A 23566-nucleotide genomic window follows, 5' to 3' on the forward strand; every position below is an offset into this window, starting at 1 on the left:
CGTTACTTGTCAAATGTCAACAGAGCTCAAGTGCACTGTGTTGCCAAGTCCGCGTTTTTTCTGCGGGTTCTTTTGTATGTCTGCGGGTTGAAGCGACTATTATGTGATATAAACCCTGGAGTGCGAATTTTAGCAGGCAACCTTGCCACAATAACACACATTTTACCCCCCAAACGCCATTTTTTCACCGGAGAACCCCCCTAGTACTTGCCGCGTTTTGTTGTAAAAACTTGGCAACCCTGTCTGCACGCGCGCTGAAATCAGGCTGGAATACACGATCTTTGCCAGTGTTGTAAAATAATTGAATGATACACAGAGTACTTACCCAACATGATCATCATTTCTGAGAGAAATTGAGAAGGTGATGCAGATACAAACAAGCTCTCCGTTTAGGATTCAAACAAATTTAACCCAAGCCCCTTTGATGACGTGATGATTACGTTACTGTTTATCATCTGTCCGTCATCGTCTAAAGCCCGCCCTGATGATTTCATTGGTCTGAACAGTTTCTGTTCGGGGATAATCACTCCTCTATGGAGCGAGGCCAGAACGAATTGCCCGACCTAAAAATGTTGTGGGCGGGGCTGAGTTCGGCTGGCATCTAGGCAATATAATAACAAAAATGCTAGTGAAATCTATATGTAATAATATCAAATATTGTCAAATAATATATATGTAATAATATCCAATAAAAATATGTCAAATAATGTTCTTAGTTTTCTTTCCTGTGACGGGGTGTCCCAGACCAGGGGCGTTTCTAGGATTTTCATTTTAGGGGGGCTCAGCCTCAATTAGGGTCCAAATTGTGCTATTAACTATAGCTTACAAACATGCATACCCCTAAGATATTGACTGTTTATCATTACTTATAAAGCAAATATTAATACCTTACTGCATGGCCATACTGTACATGCATTAATCATACCCAATAATGTAGGCAGGTTTCTAATCACAGAGATCCAAATGTTAGGGTGGTTCGGGTACATGCTCCCCCGAGAAAACGTTGATTTCTATGATCTACATACGTGCATTTTAAGATGTTCTGAAGGCCAAAAAATGAGATAACAATAAAAACCATGTCACTGGGCAGCAGATTATTTGTCTGTCTTATCTCCACATCTCTCTTTTTCTCTGTTTTTATCTCGCCCTGTCTCTTCATAACGCTGAGCTTTGACTGTTTTTTCCGTTTTCGTCAGTGAATAAAGTAAACATATGGTTTACATATTAACATACTGATATTTATACGTTTCATGAATAATTTTCTTAGACACGTTAATTTACTGTTTATTAAAGTTTTACGTTTATTAAATTCACAATATGAACAAATTCATTACTAATGCCCAATACAGGCTGAAAAAGTTTTTTTATTCGCTGAATGTTACAAATAGAATTATATTAATTTACAATATATACACATTCATTATGAATCTTATGCCTAATCTGATGAAAATGGCTTTGTTAATATTTCTTGTACATTTAGGCCTACATTATGAATCACATAGACATGTTTTCAGTTAAAAATGGAAAAATTATAGACAAAAGTTTATTCATTTGCCTTAAATTGCTTTTCTTTTGTTTAACATTTCTGATTTTGAGCAGCAGCTGTCAAACACGAATGTTTAGTTTAGCAGCATATGTTTATCTTACTTGACGTCGAGTTGCGCTGCTAAAATTTGCGCTCAGCCTCAGCAGTTTCTGTGTGACCATAAAGCCCGCCTACTCTGATTTGATTGGTTTTATTAAATATTTTGACATTGACGAGCGGTGACAGACCAATGACGCTCAGATTTACACACACACACACACACACCTCTGCTTCTGACGTGCGCTGCGCTCTGCTCATAGCCGCTGCGGATTTGAGAGACAGACTAAAAAACGGGACGAAGCCTCCCGCCAGTTTCATATGTTTTAAAGGTTAATCACATATTTTTTAGGGGGGCTGAGGCATAAGTTTAAAAAGGGCCTAGCGACATATTCTGGGACTCTTATTTTGAAATATCTATGCTTTAATATTGCAGGACGCTCATATAAATTCAGATAAGGGGGATACAATGTGCATTCTTACAACCCTATACAACATATTAGAATATAAACAACGTTAGTTGATAAGCATTTGCTTGGCATAAATGTGCGATATTCACTGACTGTGCAAGAACCACGTTCAGGCTTTAAAACATAAAATGCTCATTTATTGAATGAAATCATAGCCTTTTGAAGTTTAAAATATAAAGACACCTTAAAATTATTATTATGATGCTTGTTATACCATTTAAGATACTGAACACTTTTTTATGATTTTTATGAGAAAACTGATCCAGAGGGATCTCTTTTATGCACACGTGACAAATCGCAAATGCGAGTGAAATGCTCAGTCCTGAGCCCTGATATAAACACTGATGTCTACGGCAGCCGCAAAATAGAGTAAAAGTCCCCTCTTGAAAGAAGCTTTAAATAAAGTTTGTATCAATTACATCGTTATACCAGTAGGTGGCGACAAGGTACTGTTTAAATTTGCATTGTCATTGAATCATTCACTCAAGAGATTTGTTCAAAAACGCTGATTCATCCAGCAATGAAACAAGTGAAGCCTTTATGAGCGAGTCATTGAATCATTCACCCATTTCCTTTATATAATTATTCAAATTAAATTGACTGCAGCCCTTAATATTTTGTCAGACCCTTTAGTAAATTACATTATTTTATTTAGTTGTCCGTTGAGAATCGAGAAAAAAGAAAAAAAAAGTCTAGGAAAAAAAAGTCTAGTAGACGCGTGAGAACTATTCTGTGAGATGTGAGATGTGTGTTGATGCAATGGAAAGCTGTTTCACCAATATCTTGTTTGGTGTAACACTTGAGGTTTTCATGTGAAGGAAACTGAAAAAAGAAAATGCATCAGGGCAATTTATCAACGTACCGGGCCGAAGCCAGTTCCTCTTTCAACATGAATATCACACAATTTCCCACATCCTAAACTGATCTGCTGCAATATTCAAGTAGAAAACAGTTCTTTTAAATTGTAACAATATTTCACCATTTCTACTGTATTTCTGATCAAATAAACGCAGCCTTGGTGAGCATTAAAATATCTTACAAACCAAATATTTGAACAAAAAAAACAAAGGACAAAAATTTGACATGATAATATGAATCCCTTTTTCTCCATCATCTGCAGGTAATATTTATGCAAGTGATGATTTACACTGCAGTAGGATATTTCACTGAAAAATACAACCAGAAAGCTTTCGAGCAAAGCACCACAGCTTCTGCCAGCTCACCACAGACAAACACACTTGAGTTTAGCAAACCAGAATCAGCTTATCTCACTGTGACAGATCAAGAAACCTCCAGAAGTCAAGAAATTCTGAGCGCGCTCAGTACCTGTAGGATTTGAGCAGGCGCTTTCGTTTCATGCCTCGGGTTACGGCTTGCATGGGAGCGATGAAGTCACCTGTACTGTCCTCCGTAAAGTCCATCAGGGTTACGTCTGAGCTAGAGCCTCGTCTTGAGATGGCAAGAGCTTCCTGGACTGAGTGTGAGTTGCACAATCTCCTCCCCTTCCACACGAAGCGTCTTCATGTGGCCTCCGCTCACTCTGGCTCCTCCCCTCCGCTAATCTGATTAGTATTTAGGGACACAGAGTCCAAGCGAGGGATACTCTTACCTCTGGCTTTCCCTCAAAGTACTGCACCAGTTCCGAAACACACCTCTCCATTAAAGGGATACTCAAAAATGCACTTCAAGTCAAGTGACCTTTATTTCTACATCATTTTATGTTAATGTATTGTCGTAATACATCAACGCAAATAGTTTGCAGTGAAAATAGTTAAGTATAAAACACAAGAGTGTCATTATTCAGCTTTTTAAACCACAAATGAAGATATTTTGAATGAAACCAAAAGGGTTTCTGTCGCTCTAGGTAACCAAACCTTTCAAAAAGGTTATAAAGGCACAATATTGTAAATCATATTGTAATATTGTATCCATATAAATCGAGCAGTTTAGTCCAAGTCTTGTGAAAAGATGCAATTGCTTTATACTATAAACATACAGTAGTGGCTTTGGGCCTATAGGAAAATTGGGCTACACTTTATTTTAATGTGTCTGTAATTTTACAGTTAATACTGAGTAATATTAATTAACTACACATACTTAAAATAGGTTAGGCTTTGGTTTCAGATTAGTTGTATGTAATTATGCATACTTTATAATTATTACTATAGTAAATAAATGTAACATATGTAACAATGACACTGTAAAATAAAGTGTTACCGATGTCAACCTTTTTTCAAATATTATTTAAAATTGGTTTTGATTTGATTTTGTAAGCATGTTTTGTAGTTGTACACAAAAAGTCGATTGTTTTATTTGTGATAATAACGCAATATAACATGACAAATTGTGCAACATTATTTTTGATAAACACTTTAACCAAGTTTTGTTCTTCCCTCATATTTAAAACAGTTCAAAAATATTAAATAGTTTACTTATATTTGATGGTTTAATCCAACTTGTAAGGTCATTAAAAACAAATAACCCTTCCTAGACATCACTTACCCACTACTGTATTTCATTTCATATTTTATTCACATATAAAAACTGATGCATAGAATACATCACATATAGCTAACACAAAAGCTTAAATGTATTATGCTTGAACAAACCACCACCAACACACACACACACACACACACACACACACACACACACACACACACACACACACACACACGTACGTGCTTGCTTACAAAATGTGAAGGCCTATTGTACACTAAAAACACAGTTTGTTTCAAACATAGTTGGGTCAAATATGGGCAAACCCAACTGTTGAGTTAAAAATGTAACGCAATGGCTGAGTTTGTCCATATTTGACCCAAATTTGGGTTGAAACAACCCAGCTTTTTTTAAAGTGATGTATTTGTGTCGATCATTGTTTATATGTAAATAGAAGCCTAAATTAAATCTGTTCATCACATAGTTTCGGTGGCCTAGACTTCCAATGATTTGATTAACCAAAGTCTTATGGGTTTGACGGGACATTTTCAGGTGAGCTATCCCATTAAAGCGACCTAACCACATGTGCATGCTTAAAAACCAAAAACCTCAAAGGAGAACATTGGCACAGGAGAGGCGGTGAAAAGGTCTGTGGTTGATATCCTCTTCCCGATTCACCTTTACACACGATGTGTAATTGATTGTAATCGTGTCTAATTGATTGTCCTGCTTCCTCTACGGTTCAGCGGCGGGTTTGCACACCACACATTTCTGCAAGTCCTTAAGAAGCATTGGGGGAGGAAGTGCATCAGTATAATTTCTCCTTGTGTGGATCGGATCTGAAACTGAACGGTGTTGGGGCTAGAGAAGAAGAGTTTATTCTCTCTCAGCAGCATGTTCTGCGGCTGTGTTAACTGCCCATCATCTGAGCAAACTGAGCAGCTCATTAAACCGGGACAACAGAGAGAAGCACACTGAGGGAACGCTGCTCCCTGATAAAACACGCTGATGGGGCAAATTCTCACTCTCTTAAGCTGCTTTACTCCTCACATAACAGAGCAATCAGATTACGCCTGACATTTACAAAGTTTAGCACAAACGGGTAACGTAAATTGAACTCCTCCTCCAGGCCTCCTTATTTGATTTTGTGGAACAAAATTAACTAATTTGTAAACTAAGTGACGGTGTTGCAGAGCACGATGCTACAGCAGGACGTTTCTCTGCGCTTACCAGTCCTGTTTTGTCACTAAGACAAATAACAGAAGCCCTCTCCTCAATAAACAACATGTTTGATGGATCATGCATTGGGCTCTATATAGAAACCAATGCATTTACTAAAGTTAACACATTGAACCTTACTTAACCTAACCTAACTTAAAAGCAGTAGTGCAACATCAGCCTTATTGGTGCATACACATTCTCAGTAAAATAAATGTGGATATCTTTTTTGCAATCCACAGATTATATTACCCTGAGTAGATATCAGCAACACCAGTTGACCACCAATAGTAAAACTGACACTCGCTGTTGCAAATATCACTCATAACAGCATTCTCAAAAGCGTTTTCCATAGTGAGTGTCTCTCACCTGATATGGCTCGATTAGGCTCTTTAAGGTGATTAAGTGATATATAAACACATTAGCAGCCTGAGCTCTGCCTCTTCATTCAGTCACTTTAGGAATAAACAAATGCATGAGAGGAAATGTTTACACACTGTAACAAACAGCCATAGAAGGTAAAGCAAGCCGCTGAAATCCTGCAGCGTGAGAGTAAGCAACACACACCGGTTAACAACGTCAAATAACAAACGTTACCATCTTCTCCGGGCTTTAATGTCGATGGGCTTGTTGATGGCAAACGGCGAGCCGCTGATGGACATGCAGCGAGGTTTCGCTAACAGCTCAAGGGAGAGGAGGTCGGTGCGAGCGGGTAAACTCATCTTTGACATCAGCTCATCTCTTTCCACGTCCTCTCTTTATGAACACGGCGCAAGGCAATGTGACACCGGCCGCTGCAGAGACGCTGAGCATTCATAGTCATATTCAGACACCTCGCTGAACCTCTAGCCAAACACTAAACCCGGAGAACGGCGCTCATGCGCTCTCGTCCAGAGACCTGCCAGTTTACCGCTGGAGCTGCCAACATCTGATGAAACTTATGAGACTTGATGTTTATTGACTGGTTCTTGGAAAGCCCACACATACCTGTCTGTTCGTGTGTGTACCTGTGGCAGTGTTGCGCAGTGACAGACCAGGACTGGATCATCTTTGGTCATTTTGAGCCACATTAATAAGGCTAAATAATCTGATCTCAAGGGATGTGCAAAAAAAGAACATTTTCAACAGGCTTTTATCGTTCAACAATTTTAGCCTCTGATTAAAGCACCACCACTAAAAGAAAAGGTTTCTTTAACGCTGGCAAAATGGGCTTTCAGTAAAACTTGGCTGCATATACAGTGTAAAGGCAAATTTATTTAACGATTGGAGCCATCTGACTCGAGAAAACTAGAAAAGCTGTTGCCAAATAGGTAGGAAAACTACAACACCCATAATGCACTGCGCATGTTACCGTCCTAGGCCACTCCCACCAGCCTGCTACTGAAACTTTAGTAGGTTTCCTTGCTTTAGTAGGAAATACTCCTTAGCAAACTTTTAGTTAGGGCTGAAACGATTCATCGAGTAACTCGAGTTAATCGAATCAAAAAAATCCTCGAGGCAAAATCACCTGCCTCGATGCTTCGCTTAGTCCATTTAACTACACACAGATATTGCAGAAAGACATTTTTTGTGTAAGGACTCGAAATATGAGCGGATTGCGGTTATATCCGCGGTTCAGGTGCGTAAACATCCCAAAAATTGCAGGTGGATGAGAGAAATCGTTAATATGTTGATTTTAATAAAGACGCGGAACTCTCATATCACGCTTAAACGCAATGAATGCGTGTCGTTCTTTAACTTTCGTTTTCAGCTCATGTCGAGATCAAAGATCGCAATGCGAGAGAGAGAGAGAGAGAGCGGGCATCAGCACTGGTAATATCATTTAATATCGCTGTTTTTAAATGAAGACAACTGCGTGTTGAGCTTCAGGATGCGACGCTGAACATTTAAGTTTCATTTGCGGCAGTACACGTGTCAGCTGAGGAGATACGCGCGACTCCAAACACATGAACTCGATGGAGTTTGCAGCTTTGCACATGGATCACCGTCATTGTGATGTGTGTGAAATCTTTAATGAGACTTTATATAGTACGAGTGTGCAATGTCGTGGCGTATACATTCCACGACATTGCACACTCGTACTATTTATACGCATTTTTGTGAGAATAGCCTGGAATTAAACATATCTCGCGTTTGATCACGTTCTAGCGGTTATTCCGTTCTAGCAGGAATTTATAGAATATTTATATTATTTATATTGGCATTATTGTTATTTATATTACTACTATTTAGATGTATTGGTTGTAGGTTTAGTTTTAGATTGAACTATGTTTACCTTTTTAAAGTCATTTGAAATAGATTTTTATTTAATATAATATGGCAATTGTATGCATTAAAATAGTTTTGTTTCAAAGTTATTAATGTATGCAATTTCAGCAAAAAGTTAATTTTTCTAAAAAGAAAACAAATTAGATATTAATTTTAAGATACCCGTCTTATTGTCTCTTATTGCTCTTTAATAAAGAAAAAGTAATTATTATCCGATTAATCGATTAATCGATCGATTAAGTGGTAGATTAATCGATTACAAAATAAATCGATAGCTGCAGCCCTACTTTTAGTCATAATGGCGTCGACTTTTATTGTTCCCAGGTGCAAGAATTGGAAAAAAAAGCCCTTCTCATCTGCAAGTAAAAAAATCAATATGATCATTTTGATGCGATTTCACATCGTTGCAAGCATTTTCAGAGGTGTTTTGACAATTCAGAGCCACCATACAAGCGGAAGCCAAAATCCAGAATGGCGTCTGACTAATTGATCCACTTCGTCTCGCAGCACAAAGCATTGTATGACAAAGTGTCCATATATAATAATATGTGGCTCCAGTTTCACTAGAAAGCATCAAACTGAGCCACTGACATCCTGAAGTCAACTTTGAAAGACAAAAGACTTTTGCTAACAAATAAACGTGAATTTCTCTACCCAGATAATACGGAGAGCAAGTAAACAGTGTTCATTTACATACTATCACCGTAGAAACAACACAAAGCGGCAAACTTATATAAGTAAATAATGTAAAATAAGTAAATAATATATAGTATATACAGTATAATTATGATTATATATATGGAAACATTTATGATTATTATTATCAATATTATAATTATTTTCCAGGATCCTTTGATGAAAAAGTTGACAGAAAGAACGGCATTAATTTCAAAATATAATTTTCTTGTAACATTATAAATCATAATAAGTCATTTTTTAATGCATCCTTGCTTAATAAAAGTAAATTTCTTTAAAAAAATAGAATTGTGTATATATATATATATATATATAAACAGAGAGAGAGGGGGAGTAAATATTAAAAACTCTAGTGTTCATTCTGCTTGCATATGAGTATATTGTTATGGAAGCGCCTAGCCCGACTGTATGTGCAGAAGCGCCGTCACTGTACAGCACATGCTGAGAGAAGCGTGAGTGCGAGTGGACAGATCAATTCATCGTGTTGATTTATGAGCTGCTGATGAAAACAGCAGAGCAGCAGATGTCTGTGCGAATCATAAAGCCTCTTCCCCTGACTATTCATTTCTCTACAAAACACTAAACTATGACTAATTCAGGAAAGAAGATATGGCTTCATTGATCCCATCTGCTCTAGAAGGATTTGGAGGTTGAAACTGATGATTCATTTAGCGACGGCCTGCTATTGGGTCGTCCCTGCTCAGGTAACCGGGCAGAACATATGACCACAGCATTAAATATGAATTCAGAATTGCATTATATTGAATAGGAATTGTATTATATTTATGGAGATTTAAACCATTCCATGAAGGGAAGGTGAACCCTAATCTCATGACGAAAAATGAATTAAGTGCAATTAAACAACACTTCGAAAAATTGTATAATAATCGCAAATAATTGCAACGGTATGCTTCAGTAAAAAAAAATTATATGTACTATGCAATTATTAATAAACAATGAATCAAATTAAATAATGATATTTGGTGTAAATGTATGCTTTAGAAGAAAGAATCTGCTAAATTAATATAATTATTAATAAACAGATAAATCAAACTAAAATTTGAATACAAAATAAAATAAAGCAATTTAAATAATGATAGTATTTGGTGTAAGTGTTGATTTAGATTAAAGCATCTGCTAAATTAATAAATGTAAATATAATTATTAATAACAGATAAATCTAATTAAATAACGCAACAAAAAGGTTATATTTGATTTAACAAAAAGTAAAATACAACACCTCCCGATCTTTGCTTTACTCTCCAGCAGCGTCTGCATGCACATGCACAGAATATGGAGGTCAGCATTATGCAGATGAGGCGGCGTGGCAATATCTCACCGTGTAAACAGCTAGTCTAAACTCTGCATTTTTCATCAGCACCGTTACCATAGTCCCCGAGGGGCAGACTAAACCTTCTACAGGTGCAGTCCTGTTGATCTGCGCTTCATGGAAACTAAATTGTTGCCACATACTAGTTGATGAATATCATTGAGTGATTGGCCCGCCCTGCTGGCTGGCTGAACCAATCACATCCCAGGAGCGAAGCTACATACCACACAAAGAGAAATTCTCCTGTGATTAGATGCAAAACATTCTAATGAAGTGTTACCCGTCTAATCCTGCAGGTTTAGGGCGCTTGGTGTGTTCCCTTTAAACACCACAAGAGGTCGACACTCTCATATCCCATCTTCACAAAGCAAATGATGTTTGTCAAAACGGAAAGATTCATAACTGCACTAGTATTAGATCACTCAGGTCACGCAGGCTCAGGAACGGGTCAAGATGGCCGACTAGTTTGACAATGATTTAAAAGGGATGAACTCTGCCATTATCAGAGAAGGACTTAAATGTGTTACACTGTCAACATGATACAACCATATATCCCCTTTAAAGCATATAGATAAGTCAAATGTTCTTCCTGTAATATTAATAGAATGATCATTCAAAGTTATTTGATCTTTAATAATACATTTATTTATTTATTTATTTATACACTGTTAATAGAACATCTTTTGTTCTCTGAAATGTTTCAGTTAGACGTTCATCTAAAATGTTTAAATGTTACTACTTGTTCAGAGAAAATTCAAAAGTAACGTTCACATAATCTCTGAAGAATGATGAAATGCAATGTTAACTCTTTACCCGCCACCGTTAAAAAAAAAAAAAAAAAAACGTTTTTTAAAAATGTTTTAAAACAGGGTATATACAGCAATCCTTAAGTTAAATGTACTACTTTTTAATACCTTTTTTACTACCTTCAGAATATTTTTTAAAACCATCACGACACTGAATTGCAAGTGTTAATCAGCGACCTTTCTATTATTTACACAGATTTTGACACATATAACATACAAAAAAAGAATAGATTTAGAATCGACAGCAGGAGGAAATCTGTGATAAGTTATCATTCAGACAGTAAAATACATCTCAACATTCACAAAGGTTGGTTGAGGAGAAGCATTACTGCATACAATTTTGATTTCAATTAATAACTGGTAATTCAGCAATTAAATTATTTAGTGTTTTTTTTCCAACAACAAAACCTGAGTCAAATATTGCATTTCTATAACTGTGATAAGTTGTCGAATTTAACAAAATACTAAAATAAAAGCGCTGTTAATCGATTAAAAAAAGAAATGTTTTTGTACATTTTTAATATATTTTTTAATATAATAATTTCACAGTTAATCAAATTAATGTAGAAACAACATAAAGACAGTATATTTTAAATACTTTTTTAAATGGCATCTTTTTATGAATGATTTACATTTATTATTAGGCTTCAAAAATATAACAGTTTTTAATTTAAGTAAACTTAAAACAATGCTAACATAAACCCATAATAAATGTCATGTTTACTCCTGATATTTCAATCAGAATAGGACACCTGATAGTCTGAAAAAATAATACCTAATTTGGAAAAAAATAATACCTCTGAGACCACATTTAACACTTTTAATGGCCTTAAATTTGACAATTTTGATTGATCACTTTTTAATACTTTTTAAAACCCCACGGACACCCTGTAAAAGCCCAGCCACTGCCAGGGTTTTTGATAACTTAAATAAAAAAAAGTATGGTCCATAGAATATTTTGTTGTATGAATATCTGAGCATGCAATATATCAACATAAAAAATAGACCGTCTGCTTTTTGTGAAAGACTGTATCCAGATCAGATTCAAAGATGGAGGAGATGGAGTCCATCAGCACCCCTAATGCTTCACCTGCTCCACATCTCATTCACTAACATCAGTCAGGACCACTTTGAGAATGAAATGAATTGACAATCTTTGATTTGTGAAAAGGCTTAGGCTCAAAGATGCTCGAGCTGCCCTACTAGACAGCTTGAGATACATCCTTGAAACATAATCCCCCAGCTTTCATAATAACCAAAAGGTTGCTTAGCACATATTACAGAACGAGATACAATGATAACAATAGAGTTCTACACAGAACCCAATAGGAGGTGGATGTGAACGTCTGTGCGACAGACTGAGGAACATGAGTTTGAATGAGCTTAAATATTACAGCTGATTAGAGTAGGTGGAGTAACAGATCAGCTGAGCGTCAGCTGATATCGTTTAGCTTTATCGGTCTGCCTGAACTACGCTTGAATTCATTCAATCACTCAAGCTCCATATAGTTTTGATGTTTAATGTTGATGATCATGTTATTTTTCATATGCATCTGCTTACATACGATCGCTTGTTTTACTCCGTCTTCCTCACGTGTGTTTTGATCAGGAGATCCAGTACTCATTCAGAAGGTGTGTAACAGCGCCCCCTAGCGACTGACAGTGATTTTTCAAGAATAATAAAATAAAATACGATGTTTTAATCTTAAAAAGATTCAGAAACGTTTTTTTCACTTAATAGGAACTTTAGCAATACTTTCTTAGAAATATTTTTGTTAGCTGTGATGCTCATCCCTTGCTTTTATAATCTATCTCAGTGTTTCCCAACCGGGGTGCCGTCTGACGTGAGCAGGAATCCAGTGTAAAAGTTCATCTCACATCTGATGATGCATCTTTAATATAGCTTGTAACTTGAAAATAATGCTTATGTATGTTTCTGTCGATGGATACACGTGCTGGCTCCTCAGTGATACACTACAACAGCGATGATAATAAAAGAAATACGTGAGAACTGTGGGCAAAACGGTCTCTCTTAGTAAACTTTGTTCATGTGAGTTCTGCCGTATCTTCGAATATGAATACGGGTGACGTGCAGTGCCAGAAGAAGCGAAAGGAGAACTCACGCGCGCTGTCAGAAGATCTGTCTCTGTGCATCATCCGAAAGCCTGCACACGTCTCACAGCAAATATTGAGTTCTCTTTTAAGTCTTGCGCTTGAACAAACAAACTCACACAAAAAGTATGTCAACATGTCCATCTGGATGAGTATCCTAGCAGACTAGGTCTGAATATGCCTTAAGTGAACTTTATACTGTTGAGAAAGATGATGCATATCCCTGCATTAGGTCTTAAAGGGGCAGTAGCCTTTACTTCTGTCTGTTTAATGTCAAAGAAGATAAGGAATCCCTCACTGCTCTTGATTGAATAGCTTTTGTAAGTTTAATAAGTATTAATCTTTCATTTAAACAGTTAAATATGCAGTTATTTTACATTTGATTACTTTATTCAATTTATGTACCTAAAAACTAATGTAAGACCTACCTGAAAAACCCGAAAAGCAATATTTAGGCTTTTTCCTCAATAGTATTTATTTGTGCTGCTGCTTGTATTTAAGTTATTTTTTCTTATTTTCTTTATTTTTATTTGACAGTAGTCCTTTTTTCCCTGAACATAGCAAATACTGAGCCGTACTGAAACTGTGAACCTAATACCGTGATACAAACCGAACTGTGAGCAATCTGTACCATTACACCTCTAGCGTAACGTATGCAAGGAGTGCCACAAAATTAGAAAAATTTCAAAGGGTGCCATGACTGAAAAAAGGTAGGGAAACACTGATCTATCTTTGTACACAATTATGTGATTTTATAGTGATAGATAAATTTATTGATGATGTTTGTATTCCCTTTCTGGACATGGACAGTATAGTGTGCACACACTTGCATACGCTCTCAGACTAAATATAAAATATCTTAAACTGTGTGTGAAGATGAACGGAGGTCTTACGGGTGTGGAGCGACATTAGGGGGAGGAGTTAATGACACACATTTTATTTTTGGGTGAACTAACCCTTTAACTAGAGAAATGATACGCCGGCAAATTGAACTTAAAATGATTCTAAATTAATACTCTAAATGAAACAAATATTTTTATTCGTAGTCTGGATGATTCAGAGGGAAATAAATACTTGGATGAGGTATGACAAACATAATATAGACCTTGTTTGGGAAAACTGCATTAATCAGATTAATCAACTCCAACTGGAGATCTAGAAGAACTGCTGATCAAGAGACCACAGAGCATTTGTGGGAAATAAAAGGAGGAAAAACAGGCGAGGGCTGGAGGAGCATGTGAGACCTTCTCCCTCAAAGCGACTCTATTTGATTGGTCTAATTCAGTGTCTACAGCGGAGACTCAGAAACACAATCACATCTCCTGCCACCCCTCATTTAGCCCTGGCTTTACACCTGTGGCCCAAAGCTCTGCCCTCCTCTCCCATCCTCATCCTGTGCCTTACCACTGGACACGGCTGTACATCAAAGACAAGACAGTCCACATCTGATAGATAGATAGATAGATAGATAGATAGATAGATAGATAGATAGATAGATAGATAGATAGATAGATAGATAGATAGATAGATAGATAGATAGATAGATAGATAGATAGATAGATAGATAGATAGATAGATAGATAGATAGATAGACGGACGGACGGACGGACGGACGGACGGACGGATATATTAGATAGATAGATAGATAGATAGATAGATAGATAGATAGATAGATAGATAGATAGATAGATAGATAGATAGATAGATAGATAGAGCTGTCCCCTCATTAGTGCTGGGTATCGTTCAAAAAGTTTTGATATCGATAACAATACCTTCATTTAGATATTAGTTCCTGAACGCTATACTTTTTTTTAATAATAATTCTTTTTTTCATGTAATTACATTCATTACACATTACCTTTTGGTTTCAGAAAACGTTTTATTTTTTCAGTTTGACTTTCATTTCATTTGAATTTCGAGCCAGAACGTATCGACTACACTTAAAATTTTGAGTTTATTGAAATAAAAAATTTGAGTTGATACAATGAAGGAAATTGGTTTGATAAATAGAAACTCAAAATATTATTGTATCTGAACCACATAAAAATGTGATAAATCATGAAAAAGCACTATTTGGCTGCGTCATCACAAATAAAACACACACAATTACCCAATATGATTACAAAATCTTTTAATAATATTTCTATAAAGGTCGATTCTCAAAAAATGTTTCATTAAATTATTAATTAATTTCAATGAACTCAAAATTTGAAGGCAACCAGGTAACTTAATTTTTAAATATTTTTTACAGTGTACCAATCAATACTATAGCCCTAATAGATAGATGACCTTAATGACCTCTCATGCACAACTTTTATTTCTCATTATTCTATTTATTTTGTACTTTTATAACAGAGATTTCAGTTTTGTAGCTGATTGTGACCAAATACCTTTAGTTTTTTATCAGCCTTGGCACTACTGTCTGTTTAAAATAAAAGTAAACCTAGCATTGGGGATTTGTTGCTTTTTCCTGTTGTACCGAACTCGTATCGAACCGTGACCCCAAAACCAGGAATGTACCGAACCGTGACTTCAGTGTAGCGCTACAGCCCTGACAGATATAGTGTGTGTAGGGCTGACTGCTTCACTGATCTTGTGTCACAGACATCTGGCTAATCCATCGGCACTTGTAAGTAATAAGTTAATGCAGCTGAATTGAATCAGAATGTCAGTGGGTGAGCGCCTGTGCTACGGTTATGTCAATACAACTGTTTCCTGAGCGATAAAAGACTCGGGCTAACTGAGGAGTGCCGTCTGTTAAACTGAGACCTGTGAACAATGGCTCACTTAAACATGTTTGTCCTGGTGATGGTGAAACCGTGATTTATGACTGGCTGACTTACTGAACAATACACAAGCAAGTTGACTGATGACTCTCGTGCTCTTCATACACAGGCTGGTGGGGATGTGTTATGAAACTGATCCTCAACCCTTAGGCTCTGATGAAAACAGTAGACACACAACTAAAGCAAATCCAGATGTATCAACAGAGGCAAAGTCTTTGGGAATTGGACATATTGAAAGATCAGCATGTCCTCTGGAAGCAGCAAAAGCCTGAGGACTGTTGACCCAGGATTGTTTGGGAAGCACCGTTGGAATGTTTTGCTTAGATCAAGTTAACTAGCCTCTGTTTCAGCTCAGATCCATCTAACCCTTACAGACTCAACAGCATAATAAGAAGGATAGCGTCTTCATTTACAGGTATATGGTGGTTTGGTCAAACAGGTACAGTTACGGCCACCAGCAGATACTGTATCACAAGACAGCCGAGATACATGATACATGCTTTTAACTTAACAAACCAGTCAGCCTTTCATCTTCCAAAGCCGTCAGGATATTTTCTTTGCTGTCTTGTGCCCTATAAATGCCATACCTGTGCCATAGCCTGATGGGGTCTGTATCGTTTTTAATCATACTTTTAAACTTCGGGTTTCGGGTAGTAACCCGAGAACAAAAAGAACTACAAAATTCGACTGCTTTACGGCATATACGTCACTTCCACCAACACACACACTTCCTTACATTCAGACGTGCGAGCCCAACTTTGTTCGTCGGATAATATAGTCATGACCGAAGCAGCACAGACAAATAAGAAAGAAAAGGTTTTGTTGGAGGAAAGCAATAAGAGGAAACAAAAAAGTGATGGGATTAAAGGCAGGACGAGGATCAACATGTGACCAGCGTTTGCTCGTCGGCGTGAGCTGAAGGAGGCGGGCCCGACCGATGCTGTCCTGCTTGTTATGGTGATTACCGACCACTCAAACATTGAACTGAAGTATCATATAGATTCTGTAAAATGGTAACCAATAGACTACTATAATGACGCTGGCTTGTAAACGTGAGCATCGCGATTATTTGGCGTTTGAAAAAAATGAAACCCATGAAATTATATTCATATGACATGCTGAAACATATGCCACTGACTGTACCTGGGATGAAGACATTTCACACGCGCCGCCAGAAGAACACCTGCATGTGAACTCCTCCTGCAGTGTTCAGGGGAACTGTTAGTGCTGCACCGACCCGCGGGACGCTTTTATGAAGTTATTTGGCCCGCACCGCACCACTGTATATATTTTTACAATCCGCCGCGCACCCGCGACCATTAAATAGACATCCGCGGGTTATGAGACGACCCGCGCATTACTAGCTCAGGGCTATCAGGGTTCTCATGTCAACAAATGCACGCGCGATGGCATCCCCTGTTGTAGGATGACAGATCTTACGACAGTAGTTGAGGACATTATTTTTTCCCAACTGTAGGGGGACCCCGAGAGCAAAAGTTGCCAAGTGCTGCTTTAAAATCCCAGCCTTTATGACTTCATAATCGCACAAGCCAAATCGCGATCGCAGTCTGATTTCGATTAATCGTGCAGTCCTAACGCATATCTGTGTTTGTGTGGACAGTGTGCTTTACTTCATGACACACAGGCGTCGGCGCGATCGCTTCATTTAGCATCAAAAATTCTGTCATTTTGGTTATTCAGGAGTAATGCAAACTGTAAAAGGCCTACTTTTATTTCTGTTAATTCACTAATCACAAAACTTTGTGCTTTTGTAAAAGGATGCGCTTGATCTGCATCTGTGAGCACATAACAGAAATAAACCCGAAGCTCAGTGTATACTTGCCTCAGATATGAGAAACATATCTATTGAAAGATTGAAGTGTCTACTAAAAAAAACAAAAAAAAAAACAATTCAAGTGGAAAGCAAATCTCAGATCATGTAATCCTGAAGCGTGCACATGTGGAGACGAGAGTCAGCATCACCGACTTCATCTCCACAGCCGAAAACGCATTCAATAAAACATTATCAATAAATTATTCAAATGTTTAAACAGTTTTATTGGTGTTTTTTCAGACCCCACTCATAATCATTACGTTTGCCGGTCCGCTGTGGCAAGCGTCTGCGCTTGAGTGTGGATTAGGCTATGGGTTATATAGAGGCAATTAAAGGCTCATTATTATGATTTACAGCTTATTAATATAAATGCACGATTAGTCGACTAAGGGCTTAAATAAATGACTACAAGTCGGATTGAAAAATCTTTAGTCGTGAGCAGCACTAATTATAATCAAAAATCAAAGCTCTGAAGCTTTTAAAACATATAATGCGATACAGTGCAGATTGAGAGATGAACAAATAAAGTTGCTCTAGTCCAGTAAGTGTTCATCTTGAAATATTACTAACAATACAAAATGTATTCTTGTATACAAAATCTGAAAGATAACAGCAAAAATACACAGGCTGAAGTTTGTACAATTACACTAAAAGGCTTATATTTGCTAAAAAGTTGAACTATCTCTCAGGTGACAGAAGGATTGAGTGCAACGTTTTGATCACGTTGATCATAGCGGCCTTCGAAATGACCGTATCAAACATGACAGCAGGCTTTATAAGGTTAAATATCCCTCCTTCATTACCTGTCTGTAACAATGTTCACGAAACTAACTAAAAAAACGTTTAGAGAAATTATAAAATGTTTAAGAGATTGTTAATTTAGTTGTATACATTTGTACATACATTTTAATCTAATGTCCAAATAAATCATACACTCTTAAAAAAAAAAAGTTCTTAATTGGTTCTTTGGCAGGGTGTATGATTCCATGAAGAACCTGAAGAATTGCACAAAAGGTTCTTTGTAGTGCATAAAGGTTCAAACTGGTTTTCAAACTGGGGTCCGGTGACCTCCAGGGGTCCTCCAGAAGGTTCTAAGGGGTCTCCAGAAAATTTCACAATTAACAGACAAAGCAAAAATGGAGTCTACCGAACATTAAACATGTAATGGTTTAATTTCCAACTGTTTCTTTCCTTGTTTGCCATATAAATACTTTCAAGAATTGTATATGTTTGCTTTGTATCTTTCTAGTGAGTTTTTCTCGCTATAGTCCCCTTTATTTTGCTCACTGGGGTTCTTAACACGGTACATAAGCTGCTTACATAGGCCTACGGTATAAAAGTTGATTATACAAGTACATTTTTTATCTGAAAATGTTTTTCTTCAGGTTTATACATCCAACATTAAGTATAGCCAATTTAAGTTTGGAAACAATATGTTGTATTTATAATATCACACTAACTATATATCTAACAGTTTAAATCTGTTTTCATACATAGATGGATTTTAGGAAGGGGGTCTCCCATAAAGGTTCCTCATATTTGGGGGTCCTTGGCATCATAAAGTTTGAAAACCTCTGCTTTAGACTATAAAATGGTTAGGAAATATGGTTCTTTAAAGAACCTTTCACAAAAAGGTTATTTTGGGAACCAAAAACGGTTCTTCTATGGCATCACTGTGAAACCTATTTTTGGTTCTACCTGGCACTTTTATTTTTAAGGGTGTATCAGGTGTGTTTTTTGGTGAAGTGGTGTAAACAAGTAGAAACAAGGCTTTATTTGCCATCAAAGGGTGCTGGTTTGTCTTCCCATTCAGCCAAGATGCTCTACTCAGTAGAGCGCTGCGGTGAAGACAGAGGCATGTCGTGGCGCCCTGTAATAAGGGATCCGCTTCTTTCTAACGGCAGATTTAATTAGTGAGTGCCATGTGTCCGATCACCTGGGATGAGAGCTCTGCCAGCTTCAGCCTCGCGGCTGTAATGATCCTCTCTACAGGAGACCGAGCTCTCGCTCCCTCTGTGCCGACGCATCTCTCGGACCCGTTTGGCAAGCGCCAGACCGGCTCACTGAAGATCCCACGCGGCACAATTTTGTCAGGTACAATTTAGCATTGCGGGCCCTTTCTGACAGCAGGTTATTAATAACCCTTTTTCGTTTAAAGAGGACCCATGATGCCCTTTTTCGAAGTCTTGACTTTTTGGGGGAAGTCTACCAGAATAGGTTTATTAGTGTGGCAAAGGTTGACTATTGTTCTCTTGCATACTTCTGGACAAAACGTTGGCGCGTAACTCGTCCCGCACCATTTGTCATAGACCCATGAATGAGGTGTCAAATCGACCGGTTCATTGAGGAGCGGTGTGCTCTGTCTTTTCTAAGAGATCGGACCTATGTTATTCGCACAGCGGATGAAAGAGCGGGGGCGAAAATCCCATAGATTTACAATGGGGGAATCTTCGTGTTTTTGAATTACAACTGTCACTTTCTCACACACACACACACACACACACACACACACACACACACACACACACACACACACACACACACACACACACACACACACACACACACACACACACACACACACACACACAAGACCTAAGAACCCTTTTTCACTCATTCGACTTATCCAGTGGCCAATAAGTAAAGTAAGCAAAATAATATGCAAGTGGGGTAAGAAAAATAATCTTGTTTTAAGATTACTTTGCTTACCTCACTGTCAGATTATTTTGCTTATTTAAATAACTTGAGTTATTTTTCCCCAAAACAAGAAAATTACTTTTGCTTGTCTACTAAAAACTTATTATTTTATGAATTTTAAGATGTTTGGACTAGAAATCAGAAAAAAAATACTAAGTAAGAAAAGCATGCCGTCCAAGTCAAGTCTGGAGTCAAGTCTCAGGTCAGTTGTTTGCGAGTCCAAGTCAAGTTTTTGCGACTTATGTGCGACTCGAGTCCAAGTCTCAGACCCGAGTTTCCATCTCTGGTAATCGCGATTAGAAATTAGTTTAATTGTGAAGCCCTAACTGACACTGATATAGAGAATAACTCCCGCTGGAGGGACTTTGGAAACCTTTTTCATGCTTAAACAGCAACATTACACACTAACGAGAGATGAACATGAAAAAAAAAAACCCTTTAAAAAGTCCCGCTGGTTGGCATTATCATTAGCTGAAAGCATTTCCATATACAGACAATGCGAAACTGAGCTTAATGTCAGGCACAAGCTATTTCGGGGACAACATAAATAATGTGAAACATGAAACGAAGACAGACGGACGGTATTTAAAAGAAAAACATTCTTTGAAGTCCAAATGAGATGAGGACATATTCTGGAGAGAAGACCACCTGTGCCTGGATGGAGGACTAAACCAGAACAAAAGAAGGTTAAGCCACATCATCTCCTAAAATACCCTTGACTGCGTCACAGATAACAGTGCAATAAACACGTCTCGAACACACGCAGTCATGTGCAAAACTTGCTGATCGCAATTTACATAAACGCATATATCAAGGTACGCCCATCAGTTCACGCAAACGTTACTGGAGCTTCTCCACGCGACCCCCCTCCTGCCACTAGCGGTTCCTGAGATTTGTTCACATCTTTCTTAAAACAACATTCCCAGCTGGAAACTATTGCAAAGTTCCCCGAGGGCCTGAAAACTTGTGCGTTTATGTCCGCAACCTCTGTAGCAATCAAGAAACAAGATCCTCAAATCTCAAGGGAAATACGAGTAATTATGGGCCAAAAAAAGCCTCAGAGAAACAGACGCAGGGTTTAATCAAGAGCCGGAGAGTCTGTGTGAAGGTGCAGAAGGTGATCCAGAACCCTGTCAGACCGCTACGTGGCCTTCTCACATCAAACTGTCGTTCATTAGAACAAGTTTTCTTTCTTTTTTACAGCGTTACTCCACTAACTATTCACCCATACTGCACCGGGGTTTCTTCAGTTTACCATTTGCATACAATGTGTTATTTGAGGGCTGATTATTATATCTAAAAATAAATAAATAAATAGCAGCTGAATTAGTAGGCTAAACGTTTGGGTTCTGTCCTTTAATATTTATTTATTTATGCATTCTCTTTTCATGGCAATGCAACATGAAATGCCACAACAACATTCCACGACAAGAAGAACAAGAGTTGGATGAAGAAGAAAAATCTTATAAACTCCTACCCCATTCTTATAATAAGAAAGTCACAAATTGGATGGCCTCACCAGTCCAGCCCAGATGTAATCTACTTTCAAATTTCATTATTAATTCTGCTTTAAACAAGAATAAACAAACAAAAACAACAATAATGCAATAATAACAACTTTCAAAACAAAAACAACGACAAAACCATCATTGTAATAATTTTAACCATTTTTAAATTCATCTTTATACAAATTAAATATCTTCTGTTTATACTTATATTTAAATTGAAGAATATTTGAACAACATTTTAATTCATTTTCTAGATAATTCCATCTTTTCACACCAGAAACTGAAACACACATTTGTTTGAGGGTATTTCCAGCAAAAGGTTGTTTAAAATCATTATTTCTTCTGCTTGTCTCACTATTTAATGTAAAAAGCGTTTGCAATCCATGCGGCAACAGGCTGTGTTTTGCTTTATGTACAACTAATATAGTTTGTAAATAAACCAAATCCTTCAATTTAAGTAGTCCTGACCTCAGAAACAGTCCTTTAGTATGTTCTCTATTCAATTATTCTTATAACCCTTTTTTTGCAAAGGCATTCAATTAGTGAAATAAGAGTTTCCCCATACCTCTAAACAATACATAAAATGTGGCAAAATAAAGGAACAATATAGGATTCTCATTGCTTCATAATTTAACATAAACTTTACTTTGCTCAAAACGGAAATGTTTTTACAAGTTTTACTTCTTACATAAGCTATGTGTGACTACCATTTAAATTTTTCATCAATGAGTACTCCTGAAAACTTAAATTCTGACAATCTTTCAATAGTTATTCCATTTAAAGTTAAACAAACATTATCAGGACATTTTTTATTTGTAAGCAGCATACATTTTCTTTTACTTAAGTTTAATGACAATTTATTTTTATTAAACCATTTCTGAAGTAGGACCAATTCTTGTTCGATAGTTTTCATTAATACTATAATAACAACTTTCAAAACAAAAACAACTGGGTTGTTTGAATGGTTCCATTCACGGTGGGTTCAAAACAACCCAATTTATGGGTTTGTCCATTTTCAACCCAACTTGAGTTGTTTTCAACCTAGCATTTTTTTTTACAGTGCAGCTAAATTTAGGCTAAAAGTTTGGGCTCTGTCCTTTAATATAACAGTACACTCGAAAGAATGCTGGGTTAAAAACAACTGAAGTTGGGTTGAAAATGGACAAACAAAGAAATTGGGTTGTTTGTTGAACCCAGTAAATGGACGCATTTAAACAACCCAATTTCGGGGTTTGTCCATTTTCAACCCAACTCGAGTTGTTTTTAACCCAGCATTCGTTAGTGTAATGTGTAAGTAAGGGCTCCCCACAGTTTACAGACAAGTAACTGAATTAATGAATGACTTTGTGCATTACATTGTATATTTAAAACTATATAATGATGTTTTAGAGGGGTGTGACGAGATCTCGCCAGACTAAACCGTGACGAGATTTCTCGTTGAGGTGAAAAGCTGTCTCTTCATATTCTCATGACCTTGTCACGAAGGAGTGTAAAGGTGAAGTATATATTATGCCTTCAGTCTAGTTTTGCTTTTTAAAGAAATAAAAACTATTTAATATAATCATAACAGTCACTTCAATTAAATCAGCTCATCTAGAGCAGCTCGAGCTGTTTGCAGTGATCACGTGACGAGAAGACGAGCGTGTGTTATGAGGGCTGGTGTGTGTTATTGAAGCGCACGCATTGAGTGTGCGTTACATGATAGTGGACAAGACCGTGGCGGGGGATTCGTTGCGCAGCAGAAGCGCCAGGCTTACATCTTAAACTACACGTTCAGCACCACCGCTCCATAATCACAGAATATACGCAAAATCGCAAAA

General features: G+C 37.2%; 1 protein-coding gene across 8 annotated transcripts in view; it reads right to left on the minus strand.

The window, feature by feature from the left end:
- Positions 1–23566, minus strand: part of LOC137061888 (3',5'-cyclic-AMP phosphodiesterase 4D) — a 320568-nt gene that overhangs the window by 59669 nt on the left and 237333 nt on the right. The window contains exon 1 of one of the 8 annotated variants that reach the window (XM_067432548.1): positions 3379–3518. The exons of the other annotated variants lie outside the window; for them this stretch is intronic. Coding sequence (XP_067288649.1) covers positions 3379–3473 — 95 coding nt within the window. The 5' untranslated portion in view covers positions 3474–3518. Of the gene's footprint in view, positions 1–3378; positions 3519–23566 lie in introns of those variants that run through there. 8 annotated transcript variants of the gene reach the window in all.

Source organism: Pseudorasbora parva, chromosome 23 (genome assembly GCF_024679245.1).
Source record: "Pseudorasbora parva isolate DD20220531a chromosome 23, ASM2467924v1, whole genome shotgun sequence".
NCBI classification, from domain to species: Eukaryota; Metazoa; Chordata; class Actinopteri; order Cypriniformes; family Gobionidae; genus Pseudorasbora; species Pseudorasbora parva.